The following is a 27762-nucleotide window of genomic DNA, read 5'->3' on the forward strand; positions in this document are numbered from 1 at the left end:
GGCAGAATTTTCCAGTTGACTCAGCATTGATCAGAAAACTCTCGTTGAAAATCTTTCCAAAACTTAATAGTTGACTTTTCCTGCTTCAGCAAATACAATGTAGCTAACATAATTGAATCCTACTTAGATGCTTCAGGATCTTGCAGTGTCTTAATGCTGTAATTTTAGACATTAATGCCCATTGTTATATAAGGAAGATTGGAGAAAGCATTGAAGTCAGAAGACCTAGGTGATAGTTTCTGCCACTTCTCAGGGCCTCACTTCCCTCACCTGTAAAATGAGAGGATTGTACTATGTTATCCTTAACATTTTTTCTAGTATTAAAGTTCTATAATCGTACAATTTTATTGTAGGCATATAAGATTAAAATGAACATGCTTTATCTGTGGGACATCCCTCAAAAGTTCTCATTTTTCAGTGTTTCTTTAGGTTACCCAGTTTTCAAAAAAAAAAAAAAATGCATATTTTTCTCCTCCCCTATTGCAGTTAATTGTAGTTTTATTAGATGAAAATACAGCTTCCTAAGTGAACTGTTAGTATATGGTAACTTTATGAGACATAGAACATCGAAATAGAATTAATATTGTGTTATATGTCCATTTGTGTACCATATATAAGAATGTATGCATTTCTTTTGTAGCCACGCCATGAATACTTTAATGTCCCTGTGTACTAAATGACATCACTCATCGAGTATGCAGAGTTTCACAGAGGAAATAGAGCTGATTTACTTATGACAGAACAGCTGGTGAAACAAATCATCTTGAACATAGAAATCATAACCATTTTACTGTTGGTACTTTGTCTTCCCTATTTATACCCCCACATTTACATTGTTTTTTTCCCCATGTCATCTTGATGTAGTTTGTTTCTGTCAATATCTGGTTCAATTTTTTTCATGAAATATATGATGTGTGTTCTTAGTAAAAGTTTTCAACTTAAGCACATACTTGTTATCAACCATCTATGATTAGTTGCATAGTTAAAAGGAAAATGTTCAATACATCTACAATGAGTAGCATAGTAGCATATAGCCCACTAAAGCTAAACCCAAACTACCAGGACTAGTATGTAGAATAGGTATTTGTTTTTCAAAATGATAATCTCAGATTGCATAATGAATGTGTCCTGTAAACTCTGCATATTTTAAGTATATGTAAAAATAACAAGGAAAAGTATAAATTGATACTGTAAGGCATATTATAGTATAGTGGTTAACACATAAAAATGATTTAATGAAAGAATTGTCTTTTTGCACTGGATGCTAGCTAGTATTAAACAGTAATGATTCTTTCAAAACTTTTACAACTGCTTATATTTATAAGGATAGCACCTTTAGATGAAAAGTCTAAATACGCATTTTGATAGTTCTGATTTTATATATTTGAAATACGTTAAAACCTTCATAGTCATATATATACATTTCAGAAGGAAAAATTCTATATAGTTTCACATCTTGAAGAATGTCAGTAGGCCATCAAGAAGCATAATCACCTACAAAATGATTATTTAAACAAACTAATCATTGTGACAGAGCCTATCAAAGTAGGTTAGAGAGGTCATTAGTAATTAATGTTTGTATAAATCATAAAATAATATTTGTACTATCACAAAAGGGTTAATCAGATTGGGAATATATTGCATTATAGGACCTAGTTAACAGTATTTTTTCCCAAGAAAGTTTTTTTTTTAAAGTAATAAAGTATTTAATATAATGTTAACATGCATATTATCATGCCTGTTAGCCAAAAACGCTGTGCTGAGCTGTACCAAAATTTTGCTTCCCTTGTTCTTTGTATATAGCTGCTTGCTTTAAAAGACTACATTTTGAAATAGCTTTCTTGGCATGTCTAAAATAAAAATATTGCATGCACCCTGTCTCATGTGAATGGCTTTCCTCCTCCACCTTATCCCATCAACCCAGGAGAACATGTTTTAGATTTCAGTGTGTCCAGGTAATGTTTTATATATTCCTATATGTGTGTATATATGTATGTTTGTATATAAATTCTGAAAAGTGGGGTCAAACTCAAAAGAGAAAAAGATCCCTTGCAGGCTGAATAACAACATAGAAAATCAGATTAACACTATCTGTGTCATATTTACTTTTATTTATTTTGTTAAACGTTTCAGTTCCATTTTAACCAGCTTTGGGCAATACTCATGAGATTGACACCTCTGTTCTACATTAACTGCTGTAATCCAAATGAACAAAGCACATTTTGTATTTATTGAAATGTTGGGAAAATGTTAAAAAAAAACAAAATGGTTTTCAGCAAATAATTGAAGATAGCAAAGGGAAACATAGAAAGGATCTCACTAGCTCTAAGGAATAACTCTATAATAACTCTTAACTGAGCAGATGTATGCAGCTTGGTGCCAGAATAGGATTCTGTTGGCCAGATTTCATGAGCTGGAGTGGAACAGAAAAAAAAATGTGTGTGTATAGTGTGAGTGTGTATGTATATATACATTTTTTTCCCTGTAGTCATTACGATAAAGTTCTTAGAATTTTTTTAATGAATTTGTTCAGTTATTCTCTAACCATTTCAGCATTTTATAGCCATTCCCTAAACTTTGTCATTTTCACAAGTGATGATGAACAAACTTTACTAGATACTCTCTTTAAAAAATAAAATATACCTGCTTCTACACATCAGTGCATATAAACAAAATATCAAAAAGCATATATACTTACTCCTAAAGGTTGGTTTACATGGCCAAGTATGTGTATTCAGACTGAACATAAAACTTTATAATGTATCATCTATAGGTGTAATTTTCTAAAGATTTACTGTTTAATATTTTTCTTTTTCTTGCTTTGTGCTGTACCATGTTTTAGGATGCTAAAGTAAGTTTACCTGGTCATGAGTGCATATAAAATTGATGAGTGTTTGCTTCCATAAAGATGCAGTATCCCCTTTTGATATTGTTGCTAGTAAATCAAAACCTGTATGAATAAGTTCTTTGCAAATTTGCAGTCATCTTTAACAATTTCAAAAGATACATGCTTTCTCCTAGTCCCAATTAAGGGATTTATAAAATTTAATTGTATATTTTTTCTGATATCTTGTTGCTATATAATGCCTCTGCCAATGTTTGCTTCTGGATAGATCTGATATGGTTATTCAAGGTGTTTAAATGGTGATGTTTTAAAATGACATGATACACCAACTCCAAAATACATGAGAGATTTCCATTGTTATAATCAGGACAAGTGATGATCTAAATTACATGAATACACCAAAGGAACTTGGGATACTGTTTCTACTGGTTCAAGTGGAGAAATTTACAGAATTTACTTATTTTTAACTGTTTTAGTATAGTGTGTGTTTCATGATCTCATCCTACAAAAAAATGTTTTGAGCTATAAAGGTTGAAGGCTACTTAAGTATCCATTGCTTCAGTAACATCAAAAAAAAAATTTCCATTTTCTTTTGTTCTTGCTACTCACAATTGGCATTTAAAATTTTTTGGCTTTCAAATAAGCATTTTCCCAGGCACATTCTTCATAGAACAATCTTAAAATTCTAAAACCCACAAGATCTGCTTACCAGACTCTTGAATTTTCCCTTCACAGGAAGCTGAAACCCCACGTAGTGTTCTTGAAGAAATTGGACTGACATAAGCCATCTCCCATGTTGATGACATCATGTGGTCTCACATACTGTAGATTTTCACTGCCTTCATGTCAATGTTTAGCTAATGGTGTAAGATGCTGTTTGTCAGTATTACTGTTTTGCTAAGCCGCTTCATTCAGGCCTACATAAAAACACTCCACTTTTTCAAAAGGGAATAAAAAAATTTTTTTTTAAAGGGACTTTAAATGTTAACTAAAACTTGATGCAAAAGATATCTTTTCAGTATTCTCAAAGGTTGAATTATGTCAGTTTCCCATTAATTTTATTTGTGATAGTTGAATATATACGCATAAAATCACAATCGGGAAGCACATGTTACTGTTACTGCATACAACTGAAAGGAAGCTATACTTGTATCAGCTTAAAAGTAAATGTAATAATGTTTCAATATGGTTTTACGTAACCAAAGACTAGTGTTACATTTCAGTATTTATGGGAATGAGAAAATTGACTGATTTTACATATCAAAATGATTTAAATTTTAACATTACCGCTGAAACTTAAAACATATATATGTATACCAAAGATACTTATTGGGAACTACATATCTTAAACTTGTAGCTTATTGAAAAATATACATTTCTGAGGCTAAAGGGATATTGCATTGAAAAATATACATTTCTGAGACTAAAGGGATATTGCATTTAAGGGAATACAGGTTACTTTAATCAGAACAATATTGTTTTACATCAACTATTAATTGAAGGCAGGAATTTGGATCGAAGATACTGTACTCCAATATGAGCACATAATGTACACTATGAAAATGGTTTAATGACATTATTTTCTATGTAAGAGTCCTTTAAACAGTTTTACCACCTAAATGGATTATTTTTATGCCCCCAGATACAGTATACTGCCGCTGTTTACCTCATTTCTCCATGAGCAAAGGAAAACATCTACTTATATAGGATGTTATAAATTTAAATACTGATTTGCCTAGTATTGCTTTTTCAGATAAATCTTGGCTGTATTCACAAAGTATCACATGGCTGTTTGCTCCACTATTGGTATTATTCTGGTTTTTTTATATTCTGGAATTTTCCCCATACTTTTTTATGAAGTACCACTACTTTGACATTTTTCTCCTTTCACCATGCCACCTTCTAGTCAGAAAATATTCATCATAAACGTATAGACATATCTCTCATGTGAAAATGTTAGCTGGATGAGGTAAAATGGCAAAGGGGGGATTATTTTTTAAAGCTGTTACAATTCAGTTTCAATACCATTTTCATATGTATTTAAACGTCTTCAAGGTTTACACTTTCACTTATTTGTACGTGCTTGGCTGGATTAAGCTTTGTGATTGTGACCAATATTTAGGCTGTGATCATTGTCTTACCACATACATTAGTTATAATAAATGTCCACTCTTACACCATTGCAGTGTGTTTATCTCTATCCAAAGGTTTAGTAGAGAGCTGCTGGAAAGGGAGACGTAAATATGCTGAACTCCTTTACTAAAAAATGGAAATAAAATTAAACCTCACGAAACATGTTATTAAGGTATACAAGGGAATACAAGGTAGATTTGAATTAATTTTTCACACAAAACACTTCAAATTTATTAAATATAAGAATGCTACTACAGTACTCTTATTTACATTTATTTTACAAAACAATAAATAGCAACATTTACACTTATATACACTTAATCTGTACTCTTTCTGAAAGAGTATCTTTACATGAGCATTTATTCTAGATAATCAAAATAAAACTAGAGCTTGTGTCTTGAATAAATACTAAGGCTAATTAGATTTTGAGATGATTTTCAGAAGTTACTGAGTCATGATAGCTTTTTGTTCAGTTCTGCTACTGTGTAGCTTCCTTGCCCTAGCTACTTATAAAAATGATAACCAGAGATGTATGTCCCCAGAGAATTAGCTTGCTCTTACATGAAATGAGTCAAATCACCAACACTTGGAAGTTTTATTTTGACAAATTTACATGGGCAGTTTTACTATGTTTGGAAAATTGCATAATCCTTACATATGATAAGGAGAATCTTGGGGCTCTTGAAGGCCATGCCAGCAGAACACAAGTTCTAAGAGTTTCTACTACACTGGAAAGACTTAAAATGTTGATGATCTTGGGGGTGAACACTGTACCTTCACTAAGATCTGGTCAAGTTCAGAGAAGCAGCTTACTAAAACTATCTTACTTAAGTTGTAAAAGGATTTACGGTTTGTTATTCAATGGAAACCACAGATCCTTGAGGTTGAAAACAAGCAACATTTCCATTTTGTCCAGGCATTAAATAAATTAGTTTGGGCCAGGATGTCTGAAAAGCAAACAGCTATTATCAAATTCATCAAGAGTCCTGGTTAGACTGGGCCTTCCTTGTAGAAAATTTAATCAAAGAAACTACTAATGACAGATCATATGCTAGAAAACAGATTTGTAAAAGATTTTGAACAATCAGTTCAAGTGTAATTTGTTAGTTAAGGGGTGGGAAAAGTGAAGGGCAGAGAAACAAAATATCTGTCCCTTAGATAATACTGCATATTATCAAAGTTATCTCCAAAACCATTTGTAATGGAATGTTAAGACAAAATTACAGGTTTCACATTATTTAATCATGTATGTACACTTATTTGGGAGAAAATAGTTATATGCATAACAATATTCATTATTGAAAGTCAATTACAAAATAGTTTTATAGTAAAAACAATTAGAGCATTTTCAGTAAACATGTACAGTCCTGCTCCATTAAACAGCTGGAAGATCAAGATTTATAAATAAACAGCATGGTCCACCAGTGAGGTTCTTTTCACAGAAGGTAAGTTAAAAACGCTTCCATACTGTATCCAACTTTTAAAATAACCACCTCTCCATTTCCTCAGTTTCATGTAAAACATCTTTTAAATCTCATCCTACTCAAATTTCCTACCTATTTCCACTTTGAAATAGTTACTAATAGGATTAAAGCTGCATATCTTGCAAGGGGAAAGCATTTCCTATTAAGAAAACAAAGAGCATTTCCATTTAAAGCTCATGCATACTACTGTGTTACAGCAAAAGCAAAATTTCCGTTTCCCTTTCTCAACTTTATTAAACCTTCTTTAAATGACATTTGTGCTACCCATGCTGTAAGCAAGAATATTCAGTAACTGTAGTGGAAGTGATTCAACTTGACCAGTCTATATTCCTAACAGCCAGGTATCCTAAGGGAACGCAGCTAGAAAAGATCTAGCTTTCTAGCTGGGGCAAGGAGGAGTTTCTCCTTTTAAAGTGCCAAGAGTGTTGGATTTGACTTTTTAAAAGCCCAAACTGAGTTCTAAACACTTTTAGTAATTCTGGTTGAAAAATTATTTATGGGTTGCATTTACAATACAGGACAATTTTGGATGTGAAAAGCTGGTCTAAATTGAGAAAATTTCGGCAACCCAAAAAGATTACGTTTTTGAGATGAACATCTCATGTGAAAAAATTATTTTGTTTGTGATTTAAGCATTTCTGTCTCTGCTGGCTGACCTCTTCCTATCCCGACTCCTAGACCTGGACGTACTTCTGCTTTGGCTTCTTCGGCCTCTACTCTGGCTCCTGCTCCTTCGGCTCCGATCCCTCTTTCTTCCTCTACTTCGTGAACGTCGCCTTTCATGACTTTTTGAAGAATGCTTATGGGATTTTTTCTTACTCCTATGATGATTACTTTTCTTCCTCTCAGATTCCCCATTTCTTTTATAAGAATGATCTGGACTGGGACTTCGCCGTCTCCTCGATCTGCTGTAATATTCCTCATGGTAACCTGTCCTATCTCTCCTTTCTGAGCTTTTACCAAATGATGTATTACTCCAATCTGGGGACATATGTATGTCTCTGTTAGCTTCCCAAAATTCATTGTTGGGATTTCTGAACACATGAAGAAAGTTACAGTGCTTCCCCCTTGGACACTTTTGCCTTCCAAATAAACCTACAAGAGATAATGAAAAAGTAGTTATTAATATATGTACTATTTACTTTTGCCTAGGAAATTTTAATTCAAGTGTTCTAATGACTTTTATCCCTCCTACTGTGAAATTTGAGTAAAAGTACAAAAACAACCCACAGCACAATTAGTGGTTGTTTCACTGTGGGAATAAAGAATGGGCTATATAACAAATTTGCAAGGACAAAAATAGTAAAATATTTAAATTATCAAATTTTGAGATCCTTATGAAGTGGAAATCTTCACAGCAATGTAAAAGAAGCATTGAACCAAGAATCAGAAACCTTGGGCTCCAAATCCAGCAAGTTCTGCCAGCCAACCAGCTCTGTGACTTTACACAAGTCATTTATCTGTAAGCAAGAAGTCCAGACTTCTTAAGAGTGCTAAGAGCCTACGTAAGCTCAAATGGTAGAAAGCTATTATGGTGGCATATAGTGATAGTTCCCGGTAAAGTGGAAGACAACAGTTATGTCCAGATACAAAGTGGTATCCAAACTTCAAATGACTGTGGAATTTAAGAGTACTGAACTGGGGGTTAACTAGGTGAGGGCTTGGTTGTGCATGGTTGACAGAAGAAAATCCCCTGAATTTTTGGCCAATTCCTGCCAGGAAAAGAAAGCAGCTTTGAAAAAAAAAATTGCTATGATAAAGCTTCTAAAAAAGCACCATCTGACCCGTTCTAAGAATTCTTGCTAGGTCGTATATAGTTCATGCAAATATTCAGAACAACCATTATGTTTATATTAAGAGCTGCTAAGAAGGGGCAAGACAGTGACTTAGTCCAAACAGAACTGGGGTTAGGAACATATGAACAAGTGTGAGTGGGTGAAATAATTTAAGGCTAGGTTTTAAATGACTGCTAACAACCCACACTTTGAATAAAAGGTGAAAACGTAAGGGAAAAGAAGACTGTTCAGTTGTATCTGACTCTTTGTTTCCATGGAACACAGCACATGGGGTTTTCCTGACAAAGATAACGGAATGGTTTGCTATTTCCTTCTCCAATAGATTAAGAAACAGGTTAAATGACTTGCCCAGGGTCACACAACTAGTATCTGTCTGAGGCTAAATCTGAATTCAGATCTTCCTAATTCCAGGCCCACTACTCTATATGCTGGGCCACCTAACTGCCACTATTGCCAGATGGTAAATGCCTGGAGTAAAAATTTAAGGAGCACAAGTAGACATCAAATCATGGTAACATCGTGTCCATGATAGTAGAGGAATTAAATTTACTGGTTACTTTAGCATTTGGATTATCACATATGCTACACACAGATTAATAATTTTCAAAGAATTAGAATATAACAGATTAAAATCACAGAACATAATTCTATTATATTTTAGCAGGAAATTTCTATTGTGTTGAAAACAGGCATAAATGCTGATATGAACCAATGAATTACAATATGATACCCGATTACAATCTTACATATTTTTTTCCATCTCTGATTCTTTTGGCATTTTGTTTACCCACATAAGACACTGAAATAAGTAAAAACTACTGCTCTTATTTTAACATAACTTTTTGGCAAGTTGATCCCATTTTCTTTCAACAAAATTTGTGATTCTGACGTTTTACTAGAAATTAGTGGCACTTAAGAGATTGCCAAACCCCTAAACCTTATCATTTTGCCTTTTATAATAAAACTAATTTTAACTTGACAAGCCATTTTTTCTATGTTATAGGATAAACATGTAGAATCTAAGATGAACTCCATTTAAGAGAGAACAAATATTTCCATTGCATAAGGAATTAACATGAAGTTCATTTGTAGAAGTGCCCTTTATGCAATATATTTAAAACAATGGTCCTGATGCTCCTTACTTTTGAGAGAAATCAAGAAATCTTAGCACTCCAGTATTCAAAAGCATTGTTGAATCATTAGGGTAGAAATGAGGAAAGTCTTAGGATCAGACTAACTCATCTTACCTGACAATGACATGTAGAATCCTGACTCTTTGGCTTGATCCCCCATCTCTTACAGTTTAACACTAGGAGGTATAGTGAATCCCAGAGACTCAAGGGGCCCCTGAGGTCAAAACTATTTTCATAACATACTAAGATGTTTTCATGTCTAATGTAACAAATACAGGTATAAAACACACAAACAAAAGCTCTTTGGAGGATCCTTGATAATTTTTAAGAAACCACAAACTTTGATAATCACGGGACTAGATCTCCATGATCCCTTACCTCTTTAACAGTCTATTATCTTTCTGTTTGGCAAATAAGGCATTCCTTTAGTTTTATTTCTTTTTCAAGAAATACCTCCTGTTATGATATAAGGAGATATTCTATTTTACAGAGCTACTAGCCAGCAAGCAAGCCGTGCCCTGCACTTCACATAACAAAATCCTCTGTGCTTACCCTCTGGATGATCTCAACCACAGCAAAATCTCAGAATTATTTCATAAAATTATTGTATTGGTTTGACCAGCAACAGGTGTTTTCTGAGCTTAGACAAGCACCTGCTGTATCCATGTTCTAGACATGAAGCCCTGTTATGAATCAAACTTGTCACAATGTTGCTACAGTGTTAGTCTACAGTTCAATGCATAGCCACAGATATAAATATTGAGATCTGCCTATACTAAAGAAGGTCACCCAGTTAGGGGAAGGGCTCCAGCAGTGTCCCTGCTTGCGAGGCATTTCCCTCACTTTAAAATTAAATCTCTGCTTGATTCCTGAAATACTTGTCTCTAGCCTACTCTGTTCAGATCTGGCCACACCCAGGTTAGAAGCCAATTTCATCCAGGTGACAATCCTAACAGTTTCTTTCTTTGGTATAGTGGAAAGAATCAGACATCCTGAATTCAAATCCTGACTGCCCCTTGTGCTTCTGTTGACACCAAGCAAGTTACTTAATCCCTCTAGCGCTCGATTTCCTCATTTTTAAGTTGACAGACAAACTCTATGACCTCTGATAATCCCTTCCAGCTCTAAAGCTAGCATACCATGATCCCTTTTACAATTTTTATAACTATAATGAGCTACTACTTTACCACAAATAGCCATTTTCCACCGTGTCACTGGTGAGAATTCACATTGAAGCTGTCGTCCTGCATACCATCGTCCATTGAACAGAGAGAATGCTGCCTGACATTCTTCCTCCCTTTAAATAAAAAATTAAAAACAGTATCTCATGTAAATTCTAATTATTCACATTGTATTAAACCTCATATAAATTCACAATAGGATAAACAATTTAACTTGGTTCATTATTCCTATTACCCATTGGAATGATGTTTTCTAACTACAGATTTGTATCATTCCTACCAATTTTTACTGATTTCAGATCTTATTACCAAAAAGTCCTTGCTTCTTAAAACTTCTAAATTTAAAAACAAAAACAAAAAAAAACAACCCACTTAAGTCCTCTGTCTGTTTACATTCTACCTCTCCCATAGTTTCAACCTTGAGTTACCCAAAAGTCCCAAGCAAAGAGCAAAGCCCAAGGGGTGGAAGTAGATGACTTGTATAATTTACCAGCCTGTGATATATGCCTATGTACCAGGACATCCCTGCTTATCAGCCTCAAAGATGCCTGGGAACAAAACTTTTCTCTACAACTCTAAGATGCCTTTGGCAAGGAAGTTAATGTATGACTAATTCTTTTCACCAACTAATAGATCATTATTAACATTACTATCTTTTATTTGTATGACATTTTACAAATTACAAAGTACTTTACATTATCTCATTTAATCCTTAAACAACCATATAAGGTAAAGAGGACAAGTAGCATTATCTCCATTTTACATATGAGATCCAGTGAGTACTCACTTGCCCCAAATCATATGGGTAGAACTCAAATTTAGTGCTCTTTTCACATTTCCACATTATCTCCCATTAGTGTAATTAATATGAAATGGAGCTAATCTATGATTTTGTCTTCTCAACTATACAGCAAAGACACTAAAAGAAAATAACTTTTTCAGAAGCATCAATTAGTCATTTATGTTAGAAAATTCTATCAAAAGGATATTTTCAAATACAAGCTTATAAGACTTATACAACATTTGGTATAGCCCAATAGGCATAACAGGTCTATAACTATCTAGTTCACTGCCATCCTGGATAATAAAAATTAAAACTTGATTATAAATGTTTTATATACTGAACTGTCTGGCATTTATACCTACCACCAATTTATCAGATGATCTGAAAATCCACATTTTATCATTTGGTAGGCAGCAAAATCTCAGAATTTGAGCACAATATGACTATGCTCCAAAAGAGCTCAAGGATGGCATACTTACGACTGATATTGCACATATACATTTCCTCTTAGATGAGGTTCAAAGTTGCAGCTGACCTAAGAAAAACAGAAATATTCTATGACTAGGAAAACAAATCCAAGGAGAAAGTCATTATAATGCAAATGCCAAATGACATGTCCAGGTTAACATGCAAAACAGAAAATTATTATCAACGTTATCAAAACAAATGCGACACTGACAAGAAAGCATCCCAATGATTCTCTCAAAAGGATTTTAAAATACACTCCAATTCAATAAGCATTTACTGAGTTCCTACCATATGCAGGGCACTATGCTAGGTACTGGAGTCACAAAAAAAAAAGTAAAAAACAGTTCTAAAGGAGCTTATATTCTCACTGGGTTTGTTCATTTATATTATCCTTTTTATTCCAGGTCTGGCCATCCTTATAGTTCAAATGACAAATTTGGTGTATGACAGTGTATATGTAGGGGGGGTGTGTGTGTGTGTGTGTGTGTGTGTGTGTGTGTGTGTGTGTGTGTGTGTGTGTGTGTGTGTGTGTGTGTGTGTGTGTGTGTGTGTGTGTGTGTGTGTGTGTGTGTGTGTGTGTGTGTGTGTGTGTGTGTGTGTGTATATGTATGTATACACACACACAGCATACTAAAATTTGTTTAAGACTGTATACATTTTTTTTCAATATTTTGTTTGTTTCTTTTCCCATCCCTCAAAATTACCCCAAAATCACATGATAAAATTTATTTAGAATTACATTATCAAATATTTTAATAAGTGTAATAATTTCAGAAGTTTTATCACCTTTCCAAGTGAGTTACAAAAGCATTTCTCTTCACTGATTTCAGTAGTGCTGTTTCTTTAACAATCTAAATGATACTTAAAAGATTAAAAATTGTACTTAAAAATAATTCCGATATTACTGAAAGCTATTTATACAGTAACTACCATTTGTGCTCAAAAAGAAATAAGACAAAACAAATGTATAAAGTGTGCCAAGGGAGAAAGGATACAATGGAAACTGAAAAAGCAATCAAAACACAGAGCAGACAATATATATCCATAGTTGCCTCTCAAAGTGTCACTTATTTAATGGCAGGAACTCAGTTCTTCTGGCTTCTGTGGCCTTCTACTTCCTTTCTGACTAGCAGCAGAATGATTTTCACAGAGCTTAAACCCAACTTCTAATTTCATCATTCAAAACCCTATCCTAATATGGTAAATATGCCTTTGATTGGAATTAAAAGGAACTGAATTAAAAACATGGGAACAATATTAGAATTCAAATGATGAATATGTGAAAACATTGGTTGTAAACAACTTTCCTTAAAGAGAATTTATTAAAAATTAATAGATGTAATTAGTGTTACAAAATAATTTTACATAAAATTTATATGTGGAATCCAAAGTATCTGCTTAATAAAACTTTTTTTTCCCTCAAAAATAACTTAAGTGTGGCGGTACTAATGAAGCTTTGAAGGAGCAAATGCTTGCTTAGATGAAGTAGAAACTCTTACTCCATCTCAATTTCCAATGTCTGTTCTGTACTAATCTTAAAGATCTAAACATCAGTCTCACTTTTCTAAAGTGCTTTACCTATGATTACTTTTCTTTCCACTTTCTCAGATCCATCTCTTTATCACATTGCTGCTGAACAAGAAGTTTAGGTTGTATATCTAGTATGCAAGTTTGCTCACTCAGAAGCATACTTGCATCAATCAACTTAATATTTCTCTGTCCCACTGACCACTCTCCTAATCTTTCAATTTGAAATCAATGTCTAAGTTGAAAACCTCTTTCAACTTGCTACCTTTATCAGCATTCTCAACTCTGTACAGCTCAACCACTACCTCTACCAGTCTCAAGTTTCCTTTGATGTAATCTTTACCTATGCCCTCTAGAACCTCCATTTAAGAATACCCTGAAGGAACAAGCTGGTCAACTGAGAAACATGAATTTTCTTTTTACCTTAAGGCAAAGAAAATAGAGTAGTATGAAAATATTTATTTCAGAGTAATACAGATAGATAGATAGGTCTATATTTATATCTATCTCCCTGTGTGTATACATACATATAGGGACAGCTAGGTGGTGCAGTGGATCTGTGACCTTGGGCAAGTCACTTAACCCCAACGGCCTCATCCTGAGTCATCTCCAGTCATCCTAATGAGTATCTAGATTCAGATGGCTCTGGAGGAGAAGTGAGGCTGGTGACCTGCACAGCCCTCCCTCACTCAAAACGAAGTCAAGTGCAAGTCATGTCATAATTTCTCTGATGGCATGGTCTTCTTCAGCAACAAAGGACAAACACATACATACATACACACGTATATATGTATATACGTGTGTATATATGTGCATATGTATGTGTGTATATGTATGTATGTATGTATTCCCCCATCAGTTGATGCGCCTGCTTCTTCTAATGTTAAACTTCTTCATCTTCAACCTCTTCATGTTCTGAAACTTATGGAAACCAGGTTCTTTCCAAAGGACCCCTTATCCTTTGCTGGCCACTCTTCTGATCCTGGGCCACAAACCTTCCCCATATTGCTTACACCCTCACTGATCCTACCAGATCCCTCTTGTCCCACTAAGGTTAATTCCATATACCTCGTCACCCCACCCAGACTCTTGTTGCTGCCATCCACTGGCTTCCAAGTCACTCACTCCTTTTTCAGAGTAACTAGACTCCATCACTGAACACTCTTTCACTTCCATGAGTTCAAACTCCAAAATCACTCTCTAATCACACCCTGTTCTTCTGTCTCTGCCTGTGCTTCACTCTTTGGAAATCTTATATTCAACCACGCCCTCTGGTCCCCACTTCAATGCCCCTGGTTTTCCCAGACTATTGCCCATGCATTGACCATTACACCCCATTCCCCCCAGCAGGTCATCACAGACTTCCCTTCAAGCCCCCAAGGTCCTCTCCCTTCCCCCAGCACTCTTTTCACCATGACTTAAGAAAATGTAGGATATCTCTCTGAAGCTTCCTCACCTCCTCTTTCCTGCTTGGCTGTCCTCCTTTCAGAGCTACATTCTCTAACCCATGCCTTGATCTCACCCTTCCATAATTGCTTCATCTTCCTCTATCTTTGGGCTGATGCATACAAATATGTTCAAGTTTCATCCAAGTTAAGAAATTGTTAAGTGATCCTGTGATTCTATCAAACAATCACTGCCTCCCCCTTCTTCCATGCACTGCTGTGCTCTGACAAAGACTGGTCTATAGTCACCATTTCCAGTTCTCTACCATACACCCAACTAACGACTGAGTAATTTCTCAATCAGGAGGCCTTTACACTCAGTCTCCATCCCTTTTTCTACACATACCATCAAACATGTCTTGGAACTTGTTTCTTCTGGTTGGCTTTCCATTATACTGCTTTCTTTCTCTTCATCCCACTTTCCTTAGAACTTCACCAAAACTGAATTCATCATCTGCCCAGTCTAAATTTGGCCTCTTCCAAACTCCTGTTTTCCAGGTTAACAGCATCACTATTCAACTTTGAAACCTAAGGAATACAGCCTTAACTTCTCCTTTCTCCATATCTTGTCAGCTGCTAGTCTGGTCAATTCCACCTCCACAACATCACTCCCATATGTCCCTTTTCCTATTTACATCTCAATACTAGTCTAGAAGAGTCTAAGAGCATCCTAATTGGCCTATTTGCCTCCAGTCTCTCCCCATTCCAATCTAGTTATCACACAGCTAATAAAATAATCTTAAGGCAGAAATCCAATATGTCACTTCTCTGCTCAAAAACCCTCAATGGTTACTCTACCACTTAGATGAGGCCTGATGTTTACTGAACTCCCCTCCCCCAATTTTATTTCTTCAACCTGATTACACATTTCAATTATTTCACACATTCTAAATTCCAGACAAAATGGACTAGCTGTTATCTGAACTGAACATGCCATCCCTAAATGGAACAGTAGTTAACTAATAAACTAAGAAATAAATAACTAATAAATAAATTTGTTGAATTTTGATTTTAACTTATAAAACATCACCACTCTCTTCACACCTAACCCTACCTTGAATTGAATAACTTTTCCCACATTCTTGAATTCTGGGAGTACATCTTCATAGAAATCTAAGAACTGTTGATAGGTTTCCTCTTCACTGTACTCCAGACTTGCATCAGTATCATAGTCATCCCTTCTGCATTGCTCCATTCCAAATGTTATAAACATACTTCTAATAAGAAGTGTTTGACTAGATGTTGGGTAATTGTGCTTACGTGAACACCTATGTACAAAGAAGGGGGAAAAACATGAAAACATATTTCAAAATAACACAACAATCCTGTTTTAAGTTAAATGTGCTGCAGTTTCAGTTTAGTAAATGACTGAAATTCTGTTAAGAGTAAGACGCAGGTCTCAATTTCTGTCAAAACAACTCTAAACAGCTGGAAAATCTAGAGCATTCAGCAGGCTAGAAAGCTCTGTAGAGAGAAAGTTCCTCCCAGACCATGACTAATTCAGTTACCTCTCAATGAAGAGGAAGACCGGCAGAATGAAGTAATAAGGGCAAATGTAATCTGTATTTGAGGGGATATGGTTGGGGAGGTAGGATTCATCACAGGAAAAGCAGGCATTAAAAGGAAAAGTGTTGAAACAGTGTGTAAGATGAAGGCAGGATCTTAGCAAAGTGCTATTTATCTTAATTATAGGAAAAAATTTTCAATTATTAAGAATAGCAATTAATGAAGTTTTTCTACTTAAAAATCATCCTCTAGTTAGAAGTATAGAACAAAAAATTAAAATCTCAAAGTACATAATGACATGAACATTTAGAAAATGACAAAAATCTTAGGATTGAATGGCTTTGATAATTACTGGAAATTAAGGGCACCTATCTTTCCTGCAAAGCAAAAAATCTGTTATTTTCCCACCAATTTCAATTACACAACAAAGTGTTCTTATTCCCAGTACTTCAATTACTACTTGAAGCTCTCCAGACAGCTATTTCAAGAGTCAAATGGAACAGCTCAATCCAACTAGCAGCAGTGGTGATTCAAAGGTTTTCCAAACATGACCACCTACCTCATACCCCCCCCCCCCCCCCACACACACACACACTAATGTCAGAAGGAAACAAAATTCAAAATTTTAGCCACTGGGTTTTTGTGTGTGCAGGGCTATCCACAAGTCGATTCTTTTTATCTTACCAAAAAATTTATCACAAATCTCTAGCATTACCTATAAAGGTGGTTTACCAGGCAAATGAAAAGAAAGCATGGTAGTTTATGGAGGGAAGGTTTACTGTGCTTAAAAAAAAAAAAAGTTTCATAAAAAAATGCTGCAAGACATTATAGTACCTTATTTCTGAGAGCTTCAATTGCCTCTACCACAAAGCTGAACAAAATAATGTCTAACGTTCTCTTCCAGCTCTAAGAGCTAGAATTCTATAATTTATTAAAGCATTTGGAAGGCTGAATTCACTTAAAATAACTAAAGTTTTCATATTTGTCAATGTTCAAAGTTCTAAATACTGTAAGTCAAAAAAGTGACATGATCATGTGACTTCTGAAAGGACAAGAACCTTTATATTCTGCAATCTAAAATCCCTTCTATCACTGTGATTTCAAGTTTATTGTATACTTCCAGCTCAACTTAATACTGCAATCAGAAGAGGTTCCACAATCAAATTGTGCAAAATGAAGAAGGGAAATAAATTATAGATCTATCTTCAAATACCTACATAGCATGAATATTAGTTTAGTACTGAAAAAACGATTAGTTGTGTTGCATTAATATAAAGCAGGAAGTTTAAAATGGAAAAAAATATCCTGCAAAACTTAGATTTGTTTTTTAAAGACTCCTTCCAGAGAAGATTTTGGCATTTGTTGTTGGTTTGGTTTTTGTTGGCTTTTTTTTTTTTTTAAAGAGAGAAGGGTTTCACATTTACAAAATATTGTACAGTTCTTTCTTTGTTGTAGTAATAAAGAACAGGAAGGAAAGTGGATGCCTTGCTGACTGGGTAAGTGCTGAATAAACTGCAATACATGAACATAATGCAATACTGCTGGGCCATAAAGTATGACAAATATGAAGATCGAGAGAAACTTGAAAAGATTTATAAGAACCGTTTTGTTCTATTTACTTGTATGAGCTATGACAATTTAAATACTAATATAAAAATAAAGAACATTGAAAGACTTAAGAACTCTGAATGCAATGACCAACTGTGACTACGAAGAACTAATTTTGAAGTACAACCCTCAGCAGAGATGGTTAACTATGGTTGTGGTGGAATGAGGCATACATTTTCAGAAAGAGACAGTATTTTTGACTTGTTTTATATTTATTTTATATATCTGTTGCAAGGAGAGGTAAGAAGAGTCACCAGAAAGTGAAAATGATGTGGAAAAAAGATTGTGTCAAAGTCTTTGTGGTACAAATGTATAGTTATAGATAAAACAACACATACAAGAACATAGCTGCACGCCCTCTTTTTAGGATTAATATAATTTTAATAAGCTTAGGCTTCTATCTTCTCTTTGGGAAAAGAATAACAGTATACATATTATACCCTAAAATGGGCTAACAGACACTATGAAATATTTATCTCTTAGAAATGATAAATAATACTTATGAAAAGAAAGCCAAGTCCTGACTGTGGAGTAAGACAAATCACATTCAGACCCTCATGATGGGTATACTAAGGTTATGATACCTGTGTGACCCTGGCAAGTCCCATTTCTTCCCTGTAACATGAGGATGGCTAGATTAGATGGCTTCTGAGCTTCATTTCAGCTCTAGATCAAGAAACTCTCAAATAATCATAGGTACCTGAAATCTTGAAGACAGAAATATGGAAGAATATAGCTGGAATTCCCAGAAAACTATTCAAGACGGAGTACAAGAATCTGGACACTTTCTTATGTCCCCTTTGATGACAGCTGACAACAGATCTTTGTACCAGCAAGCAAAGTGGGACAATGGCAGTTTTATGCAAAAGTAATCTATAAGGAATGATCAAAGGAAAACTGAAGGAAATGCAGGAAAGGAGCTAACTCAGAAAAAAGAAATGGGGAAAGGCAGCCACAGCATTAGTTTGAAAAAATAAAATGGAGAAGCATAAAAATGAACGTAGGTTGATTTATGAACATTTCACACTCAAAAATCCCCAAATATTATGCAAATATCTTTCATCTTAATGTACTTAAATATTACCTATCTCCAAATCGGCAAGATCCCGTCTTAATGTAGAATGGACAATTAGCTTGATCTTTCTCTGTTGCTCTTAAATCCACTGGTGGTTCTGGATTATGCCATGTGACACCATTTTCCAGCTGTATAAAACACCACAATTTATTTTATCATCTGCATAATACTACCAAGTAGGTGCTATTTCAAAAGATGCCTGCAAAATATTTCCTGTGAAGATTAAATCAATGCATTTAATTCTCAACCAAATATATTTAATCTATAACAGTACATATATTATATATATATATATATATATATATACATATTTTTTTCGCTTAAAAATAGGTCATTTCTCTTTTAGCTCCAAGTCCTTTCTCTAGTACCCAAATACTGAAACCTAGTGCAAGTTTCCACACCTTCACTTTTAAAAAAAAAAAAAAAGGATAATTTCTACTAAAATCCTCTTCTGATATTTCATTGTGATATGGAGGTGACCCAAGGCTAAGTCTATAAAATATCAGCTCTGGCAGGTACTGCCAAACTAGGAAGATCTGGAATATGGGTCTGGACACAGATAATGTATATAATAATATTTGAAGACTGGCCAAACTGATCTGGCTGGAAAGGCTAAACACCAGGATGACTGCAAGATGCTGAAAATTTTGGTTATAGCAACTCTCAGAGACTATTCATATCATAGATGAGGTATAATCAACAGTGGTGGTGCAAACACTCTGAAACTATATCAGATTACAGTCACATTGAGGCTAAAATAGTCCATATTGGTTTTAATATCCTTAACTGATATGTCTCACAAATGCAAATACACATGAGTAAATAATATAAATAAAAACATTCTAGATCAAATAAAAATGAGACTTTCACTGCTATGAAAGACCACTTCTATAGTCCCTAGATCAAGCTGATTCCTTATAATTTCACATCCCTTCTACAAATTTCAAAGACTGAAATGTTTTTTATCAATTATACTTGTGCCTTCAAAACTAAGTGCCTTCAAAAGTAAATTAAGTGACTTAGCAAAGATAAAAGAGAAGCATCAGGGTTCTTGTTAAAAGGTCACAGTAACTGAATTCTTATTCTAAACAGAAGGTATGAGAAATACCTGACTTTCAGCTTGATCCAGCATCTTCTGCACAGCTTCCTATAAATGGTGCAAACATAGGACTAATGAAAACCTTGAAGTCAGGTAACTCACATCTGGTTTCTCTGGTTAAGAACCTCATTTGCAACATTTTCTGACTTTATACATCAAAAATGCTTAAAACTTTTATTAGTTTTCTACTATAAAGATCCCCTAAAAAAACTATTAAAGGATACAACTGAGAAAATTTTCATCCAAGTGGCAGACTTAAAGAATATTAAACATCTTAAGTTATTCTTAATAAGAAAATGTAACAGGCTACAGTAGCAGCACATCTTTCCATAAGCAGGCACTAACTCATTTCTTTAAAAAAAAAAGTCATTGTAATGAGCACCACAAAATACATTTTAAAAAGCAACAAGAAATTTAGTAAAAAAACTTCTGAAAAGCACAATCTATAATCCTAACACTAATAATGGGACTAATGGTGGGAAAATTTTCATTTTCATTAAGAGGACAAGTCAATCTCTACCCACACTCTACCCACAAATTTCTGGCTAATATAACCTAAGGTATGTGCAAGAGATTTCCTCTAATGCTTTCAAATGATGTATAAAAGTATTTAATAAAAAGCACAATTATCCAATTTTAGAATAAATCTTAAAATACCCCCAAAAGTCCACTTTTCCTTTACCTGCTCTTCTTTGGGAGGGACTTGGACTTAACACTGTGTGTTTCTTATACACTGCCTAGTATTATTTCAGTCAACATTTTTCAACTCTCTTCTCAGTTATTCTTACAATATGAGTCTTCTAATTCCCCTAGAAACCACCACAGGGCCTCACAAATAGTAGGTCCTTAATGTTTGCTGAAATGAGTACTTCCTGTCATCAGCTTGTGTTTCCTTTGTAGAGAAATTCTGCATGCCCTAACTCTATCCTAGGCATGAAACTAGAAGTTTTGTGTAAGTAGTTTTGCTCATGCTCCTGAAACAATTCAAGAGAGGGGAAGCTACACAACTTGGAATCAGAGGGCTTGGACATGATTTCTGGTTGTACTTACTGTGATCTGAACTAAATTACTTCACCTGTGCCAGCCTTAGTTTCCTCATCTGTAAAATGAAGACTCCTAAACAGATGATCTATAAGATCTCTTACACATCTACAGCCTAGGGTCCTGTCAAATACTGCTTAGGGGACTTTATGCTATAAAATGCAAAGAATTTCCCACTGTTACCTATGGAAAGTCAGTGGAATACTTGGAATTGATCAAGTGTCTTTGTCCCTTGCAATTCTAGAATAAAGACCACATAAAAGTAAAACAACACACAAGAATTTTTAGTGATCAATAAACTTAAATTTGCTTTTTATACAGCAATTTGTAGCCTACATACAAGGTATCATTACCAAACAGTGAAGTGCTTTTATAAAAAAAGGAAATGTTCTAAGCTATCCCTTACTCTAAGCCCTACAATTAGGGAACAATACTCAAATCTGAGTATTAAATGCTGCCACTGTAAATTACCCTGATGATCTGGTAGATGATGCTATTAGGCTCAAAAATCAAGGATCTACCACACTTTTTATTTCATCCCATTTAATGCCATCAACTACCCAATTCTATCTTATTCCCACTCAATAATTTATAGAAAAGATACATCCTGACGAACCAGTCAAGGAAAGATGAGCTGTGACAGCTTTTGAATAAATACACTGTTAAGGAGCAGCAGCAAGATATCCAAGTCAAAAGTTTAAAAAAGGTACAATCCAACATATACCAAATTTCTCTTATGAAAAGAAATTAAACAATAGCCAGAATTGGTTACTAGTAGCCTGAATTGTTAAGCAAATCTAAATCTGACAATCCCCTCTTAAAAAATATTTCCCCAAACTAGCCTAACAACTCATTTAATCCAAATATGTATACATACATATGCACACACACATATGTATGTACACCTATATATATACACATATATGCACAAATGTTTATGGCACACATATATTTGCTGAGGTGCCTTAGAAATGATCAAATCTAATGTGAAATAAAATTCTGCAAGAAGTAAAATATATATTATCTCTTTAAAAGTATATGATTTATTGGAACCTTACTATACCACTATCGGCTACAGAGCATAATTCAGCACCTAAGTACCAGTACTGAAGGACCTCATTTTAAGGTGGTCTATTATAGTGAAGTTCCATTTTGTATCCAAATGACGTTTACATATTTCTTCTAAAATTTTTACTTCTAAAGCTTATTCTTTATGCCCATCATCCATTATGTGACACTAGAAGAGGATACGCAGTGCGTTTATCCCCCTAGGACAGGAATCACCTCTCTGTCTCTCTTCTCCTGTTGTCTCTGTTCTTCTTCCTGTTTCTCTTTCCTCTGCTGTTCTTCCCATTCTTCTTTGATCTTTCTCTTTAAAAAAAAGGGGGGAGGAGTAGGGGGAAGGTAAGCATTTTATAGAATCATCGTCAAAAAGCAAACACAATGGACAAAGAAGTCAAAATGTAAATAAATGGATAAAGCAGACACAAACTAAGTTAAAAATATTTCAATGGGTATCAAGAATTTAAAATATCAATTCTCATTTCAAAATGTACTTCAGTACATTTAAAAATGTCATGAATAAACACCAGTTAGCTGAATTAAAATTAACAGTCATTTTGGTTTTGATTAGTACTCCACCTCTTCTTCTTCTTGACGCCTTTTTGCTGCCTCTTCCTTTTCCTTCTTTAGTTTAAATTCTTCTTGAGCCTTCTGTTCCCTCAGCAACCACTCCTCATGTAATTTTTGCCTACCAATACAATCAAATACTCATAAAAAGCAAACTGTCAATCCAGACACATATTTGAATATGGCTTATGCAACATTTTAAAGGGCCAACAATACTGTACTAGGTGCTAAAGAAGATTTAGATAAAACAGTCCCTTTTCACATGGAAATCATTGTTTATTTAGGAAAGTGATATGTGGACAAAAAGTCATAATACAAAAATACACATAAGTATTTAAGAGAGGTATCAGCAAATGTTTTATGTGGTCTTGGAGCGTAGATCATTGTATACTGGGGAAATCAAGAACCATTTAATGGAGGAAGAAAATTTTAATTTAAAGTATGGCTAAGAATTTAACAGATGGGAGGACCTGTTGTATAAGATATTCCAGATCTAGAAAATGATAAAAGGATGGTAAATAGTAGAGCTATATAAAATAAGGCTGAAAAAAGAAGATAGCTTCTTTTACTCTGAATACATAGATAAGGAGTTTCAATTTAATTCAACAGGCAATAAGAAGCTGCTGATATGGATATATATCTATACAGATATATATATATATATATATATATATATATATATATATATATATATATATATATATATATATATATATGAGAAAATTAACCTGGCAGAATTATGAAGAATGGATTGGGAGAAATGAATATTATTAAATCAAATGGAAGCATATGGTCAGGCTACAATGAACAAGCATTTATTAAGCATCTACTAAATACCAGAGAGCATGCTAGGTATACAACAAAAAAATGAAAGGCAGTACTATAGTGCTAACTGTGGGAACAGAGGGTAGGACAGAAGAGCTATTACAGAGTAGAATAAAAAGAACTTGGCAAGTAATTAACTGTGAAAAATTAGAAACAGTAACATCAAGGTTTTAATAAAAGAAATTAGGTGAGCTGGAATCTCCAAATGTCTTAGACATTTTAAACTGGATATTTCATAGGCATCTTAAAGTTCAACATGTCTAGAACAGAACTATTTCCCACCTAAAGCTCTCTTCTGAACTTCCTTGTTACTGCTGCTATCCTTCAATCCATACTCACCCTAGGCATCCAATCCCAGCATTTAATACAGTGCCTGGCACAGAGTAGGCTCTTAATAAAACTTATCCACTTATGACCAATCCATTGCCAAATCGTGTTTCTCCTTTACAATATCTCTATATCCCCATCTCTTTGCTCATACTGCCATCATCCTTTGTGTCCCCTCCCTCAAGTCTCACAGTTTCTCTATTCAGCTGTTTGTTTGTTTTTTACAACAAATAAGTTACTCAATGAGCCTCTGTAGCTCTCTAAAGGGTTTGAGTTTTTTTTTTGGACATTTAAAGTCCTTTACAACCTGACTTCTTTCTACAAGCAATGATGATCTACCTGCAGTTCCTTAAACAAGACATTTCATCATCCACACATATGCTTTTGCACTAAACCTCATCCCAGCCCCTTCAACTTTTTCTATTTATTTCCTTGATTTCTATCACAGTTCAGCTCAAAATTCACCTTCTTGAAGGAGACCTGACCCAGCTGCCCCAGTTGCTAGTACTACCCACTTTCAGATTACCTTTCTTCTTCTTTGTATATACTTTACATGTTGCAAGTTATTTACATAATGTCTGTGCAAGAATGTAAGCTGTCACTCCATCTTCCCAAGCTTCACTATGTGTTCTTCAAGAGTGGAATATTTTTTTCTCATCCTGAAATTTAGGGGGACCCCTTGACCATCTCTGAAAGCTTGCTGTTCCAATTTCTAAATTACTGATGCTGCCCCAAAGTGTAACTATCAACAAAAAAGCTGGAACATACAACATAAGGCTGTGGGCTTTACAGAAGATTATTAGTACTATCCCATAGCATGAGTGTTAATGTTTCTACTGTTTAAATTAAAGTACTTTAGATCACTACTAACCTTTTGGCTTCTAACTGTTTTTCCTCTTCTTCCAGTTCTTCAACAATGGATTCATCTTCCTCTTCATCTTCCTGTGACAGTCCTGAAGGAATAGGAATATTTTACTTAAATTCCTAGCTCTAAAATTTTCCTTAGAATTTCACGTATTAATTCAGAAAAAAGGTTTAATTACCAATCATGATAAAAGGAGGTAATAAAAATTTTTCTAATAACATCAATTTTCTTCCTTCTACCCACAAATTTTAATTTGCAAAGTTTACTATTGTACAATTGAACCAACAACTGATAACTCCTAGATTTCAAAAATACTTTCAAAAATTGTACTTTTAAACAATGCTAGCATAATCATTTTGTTGATTAAATTTATAGGAATGAAAAATTTTCAATCCCTAGCATTTAAGTTTATTATTACATGTATCTAAGTAGCTCAATGTTTGGTTTTTTTTTTTATTTTAAAACACAAATGTTTATTCTTTGTTATGGAAGGAAAAAAGCTATTTTGTCATTTCCTATTGCAGGCAAGACTGATTTGAAATATTTACTATTATCTCTGATGCTTACCAAGTTTAAGACGTTGGGCAAGTTATGACCTCCTTGGATCTGTTTCCTTATTTGTAAATGAGGAGGTTGGACTAGATGGCTTCTGATGTCCTTTTTAGCTCTAGATTTATGATCCTACGACCCTATGCAATTCATCATGGACAAATTCATTTAGCTCTGGAGAAACTTTAGAGCTAATGGTAAATGAGAACTAAATAACATCACATTTTTCTTGAACTGGTTTTCTTTCGATGGCTCTCTAAGAGCTGAATGTATCAGTGTACACCTATGGCATGTATGAGGACTGATAATCCATCAACAGATCAAATACTCATGATTTCAGTGATGTGAGAAATCCAGGTATAGAAATTCCCTCCAATGATGCAGACTATAACCTGGTCTATAATAATGAGTTAGAATCTTAGCTTAGAATCTTAAACTCAGAGGAGTTATGTAATGTCAACATTCACATAGTTCTTAAGAACCTGAAATGTTATTTGGACCTATTCTATCTACCGCATATCAAGTTGATGCTTAAAAATATACTAAAGCCAGCCTTGAGCCAGTAAGTCATGTGTCTGAATTCCACCTCTACTTGTTGCTGTTCAGGCTTTTCAGTTGGCGTCCAACTCTTTGTACCCCATTTTGGATCTTCTTGACAAAGATACTAAAGTGATTTGCATTTCTTTCTCCAGTTCATTGTACAGATGAATAATGCCTGAAATTGGGATTTAGGAGACTTTCATTTTAGGCTTGTCCCTGCTTCTATCTCTGTTAGTTTGGAAAGTCACCAGCTTCTTGTGCTTTATTCAGTATCCTCACAGACCAAAGAATAAATTGACAATAACTACTGCTTATTATGGCAAATAACAGCAGCTCAATTTACAAAGTGCATGTGATCACCCCATTTTGCAAATAAGTAAACTAAGGCTCATGGGGTTCGGGTGGCTCGGCCACAATTCCTGGTGGACTGCACGATCAGTGTTGGAAGCAGGTGCTCTGCATGTTTCCTGTATTCTTTCCACTACACTGTGCTGCCTGACTGGCAGGGTCGGGAGGAGGAGTGAGCAGCTGCCCTCCCCGGGAGGTCCCCCCCGGGACCAGGCGCCCCAAGCACAGGCTCAAGCGACACTGCTGGCGGACGGTCCGTGCTGATCCGGGGACCTCGGCCGCCCGCCGAGTGCCCGTCGTTGGATCCCACCTGGAAGGCCGCAGAGCCTCCCAGAGGCCGGCGTCCGCTTATCGTTAAATGAGAGCCGGGCCGGAGAAGCGTCCTAGGGCTTTCCAGCTCTCAGTCTTCTCGGTCCAGGAAACAATTGAAGACACTGTTAACCGACCACGTAACTTGAAACCACGCACACCTCGGAGGGGGAAGGGGAGATGTCAGCGCGCCCCGCCCGGGGTCGGGGGTCACAATAACCGGAGAAGATAAGGGCGGGATGTCCATTACCTGAATCTCTCAACCTAGCCCGTTCCTGCCGCCTCCTGCGGCGTTTTTCTTTCTTCAGAGCAGCTCGGTACTTCTTATGGCTGGAAAGCAAACACGCAGGGTCACTGGAGAAGCCCCGCCGCGGGCCCCACGCTTCCCTCCCGCCCTCGTAACCGTGACTTCTGGCGGGCGGTGAGGCCTCCCGGTCCTCATCCAGGCCCCGCCCCAGGCGCCCCCCACTCCCACCCCGGTGCCAGCGGCGGGAGGTGACGGAGCGGTCACGGGGCGTCCTCTTTTTCCTCCCAGCCGTTCACTGCAGTCCCTGAGAGCGCTCCGTCTCGAGCACCCCAGCCAGCTTACTTTGGTTTCTCAGTCAACGGTAAAGCGGCGGGCGCAGCCATCTTGAGAACGCCACCGCCCACTACACGCCTCTTCACTTCCCGCCGGGTCACTCGGAAAAGGCGGGGCCTCGGGGAAAGAGCTGCGCGGATTCGCTGTCGCCTCTCGGGGAGGGAGGGAAGACAAACGCCCCACCCCCGCTCCCGAAGTCCCCGCTGTCGTAAGGGAGATGGCGAGCGCCCCTCGCGCAAGCGCAGCTGACTCACGGATCCTCTGCGCGAAGCTAAGAGAGGCCTAGATGTGCAGAGGAGGAAGGCCGAGGGAAAAAGACCAGAAGGGGATGGTGGGCCGCTGTGGCCGCTTCTCAGGTGCATCAGTGGATGTCCTGAGCTTCGGTACCCCTTCTCTCCGGATCGTCTGCCCCACGTAGGGGGGTCAGACCGCAGGGCTGCGTCTTCCTAGCCTTGGAAAAAGAGATCAAAGATGCTCCTCCCTCCCTGTTCAGGAGGCTGCGAGGAAAAACCCAAGAATCCTAAAAAACAGAACAGACAAAAACCCCGTACACACAGAAGTCACAGGTAAATGCGGGCGTCCGGATTGCAGCGCTGGAGGGACCTCAGCAGCCACACGAGGGAAGTCTGCGCCCCGCCCCCATCCCCAAGAAAGCTCCTGTGCGG

At 35.9% G+C, this 27762-nt stretch overlaps 2 protein-coding genes across 12 annotated transcripts in view; one reads left to right on the forward strand and one right to left on the reverse strand.

Moving 5' to 3' along the window:
* The window catches only part of AP1S2 (adaptor related protein complex 1 subunit sigma 2), a 34739-nt gene extending 29714 nt beyond the window's left edge, over window positions 1-5025 (forward strand). For 5 of the 11 annotated variants that reach the window (XM_072614296.1, XM_072614294.1, XM_072614295.1 and 2 more), the window contains one exon: window positions 641-1873. In XM_072614296.1, the coding sequence (XP_072470397.1) occupies window positions 641-651 (11 nt within the window). In that variant the 3' untranslated portion in view covers window positions 652-1873. Of the gene's footprint in view, window positions 1-640; window positions 1874-3580 lie in introns of those variants that run through there. The other 6 variants (XM_072614289.1, XM_072614290.1, XM_072614291.1 and 3 more) reach the window with 3 other exon arrangements.
* Window positions 5026-5180: 155 nt separating this feature from the next.
* On the reverse strand, window positions 5181-27619 carry ZRSR2 (zinc finger CCCH-type, RNA binding motif and serine/arginine rich 2). The gene is made up of 11 exons (XM_072614279.1): window positions 27107-27619; window positions 26768-26847; window positions 24778-24859; window positions 22767-22875; window positions 22410-22496; window positions 20094-20132; window positions 18995-19113; window positions 15851-16064; window positions 11836-11891; window positions 10579-10688; window positions 5181-7557 (listed from the first exon to the last, which is right to left on the reverse strand). Exons 1-11 carry the CDS (start codon window positions 27457-27459, stop codon window positions 7091-7093), a joined length of 1716 nt encoding a protein of 571 aa, XP_072470380.1. The 5' UTR covers window positions 27460-27619; the 3' UTR covers window positions 5181-7090.
* Between the last annotated feature and the right edge of the window lie 143 nt (window positions 27620-27762).

The sequence above is a fragment of the Notamacropus eugenii genome, chromosome 5 (assembly GCF_028372415.1).
Source record: "Notamacropus eugenii isolate mMacEug1 chromosome 5, mMacEug1.pri_v2, whole genome shotgun sequence".
Classification (NCBI taxonomy): domain Eukaryota; kingdom Metazoa; phylum Chordata; class Mammalia; order Diprotodontia; family Macropodidae; genus Notamacropus; species Notamacropus eugenii.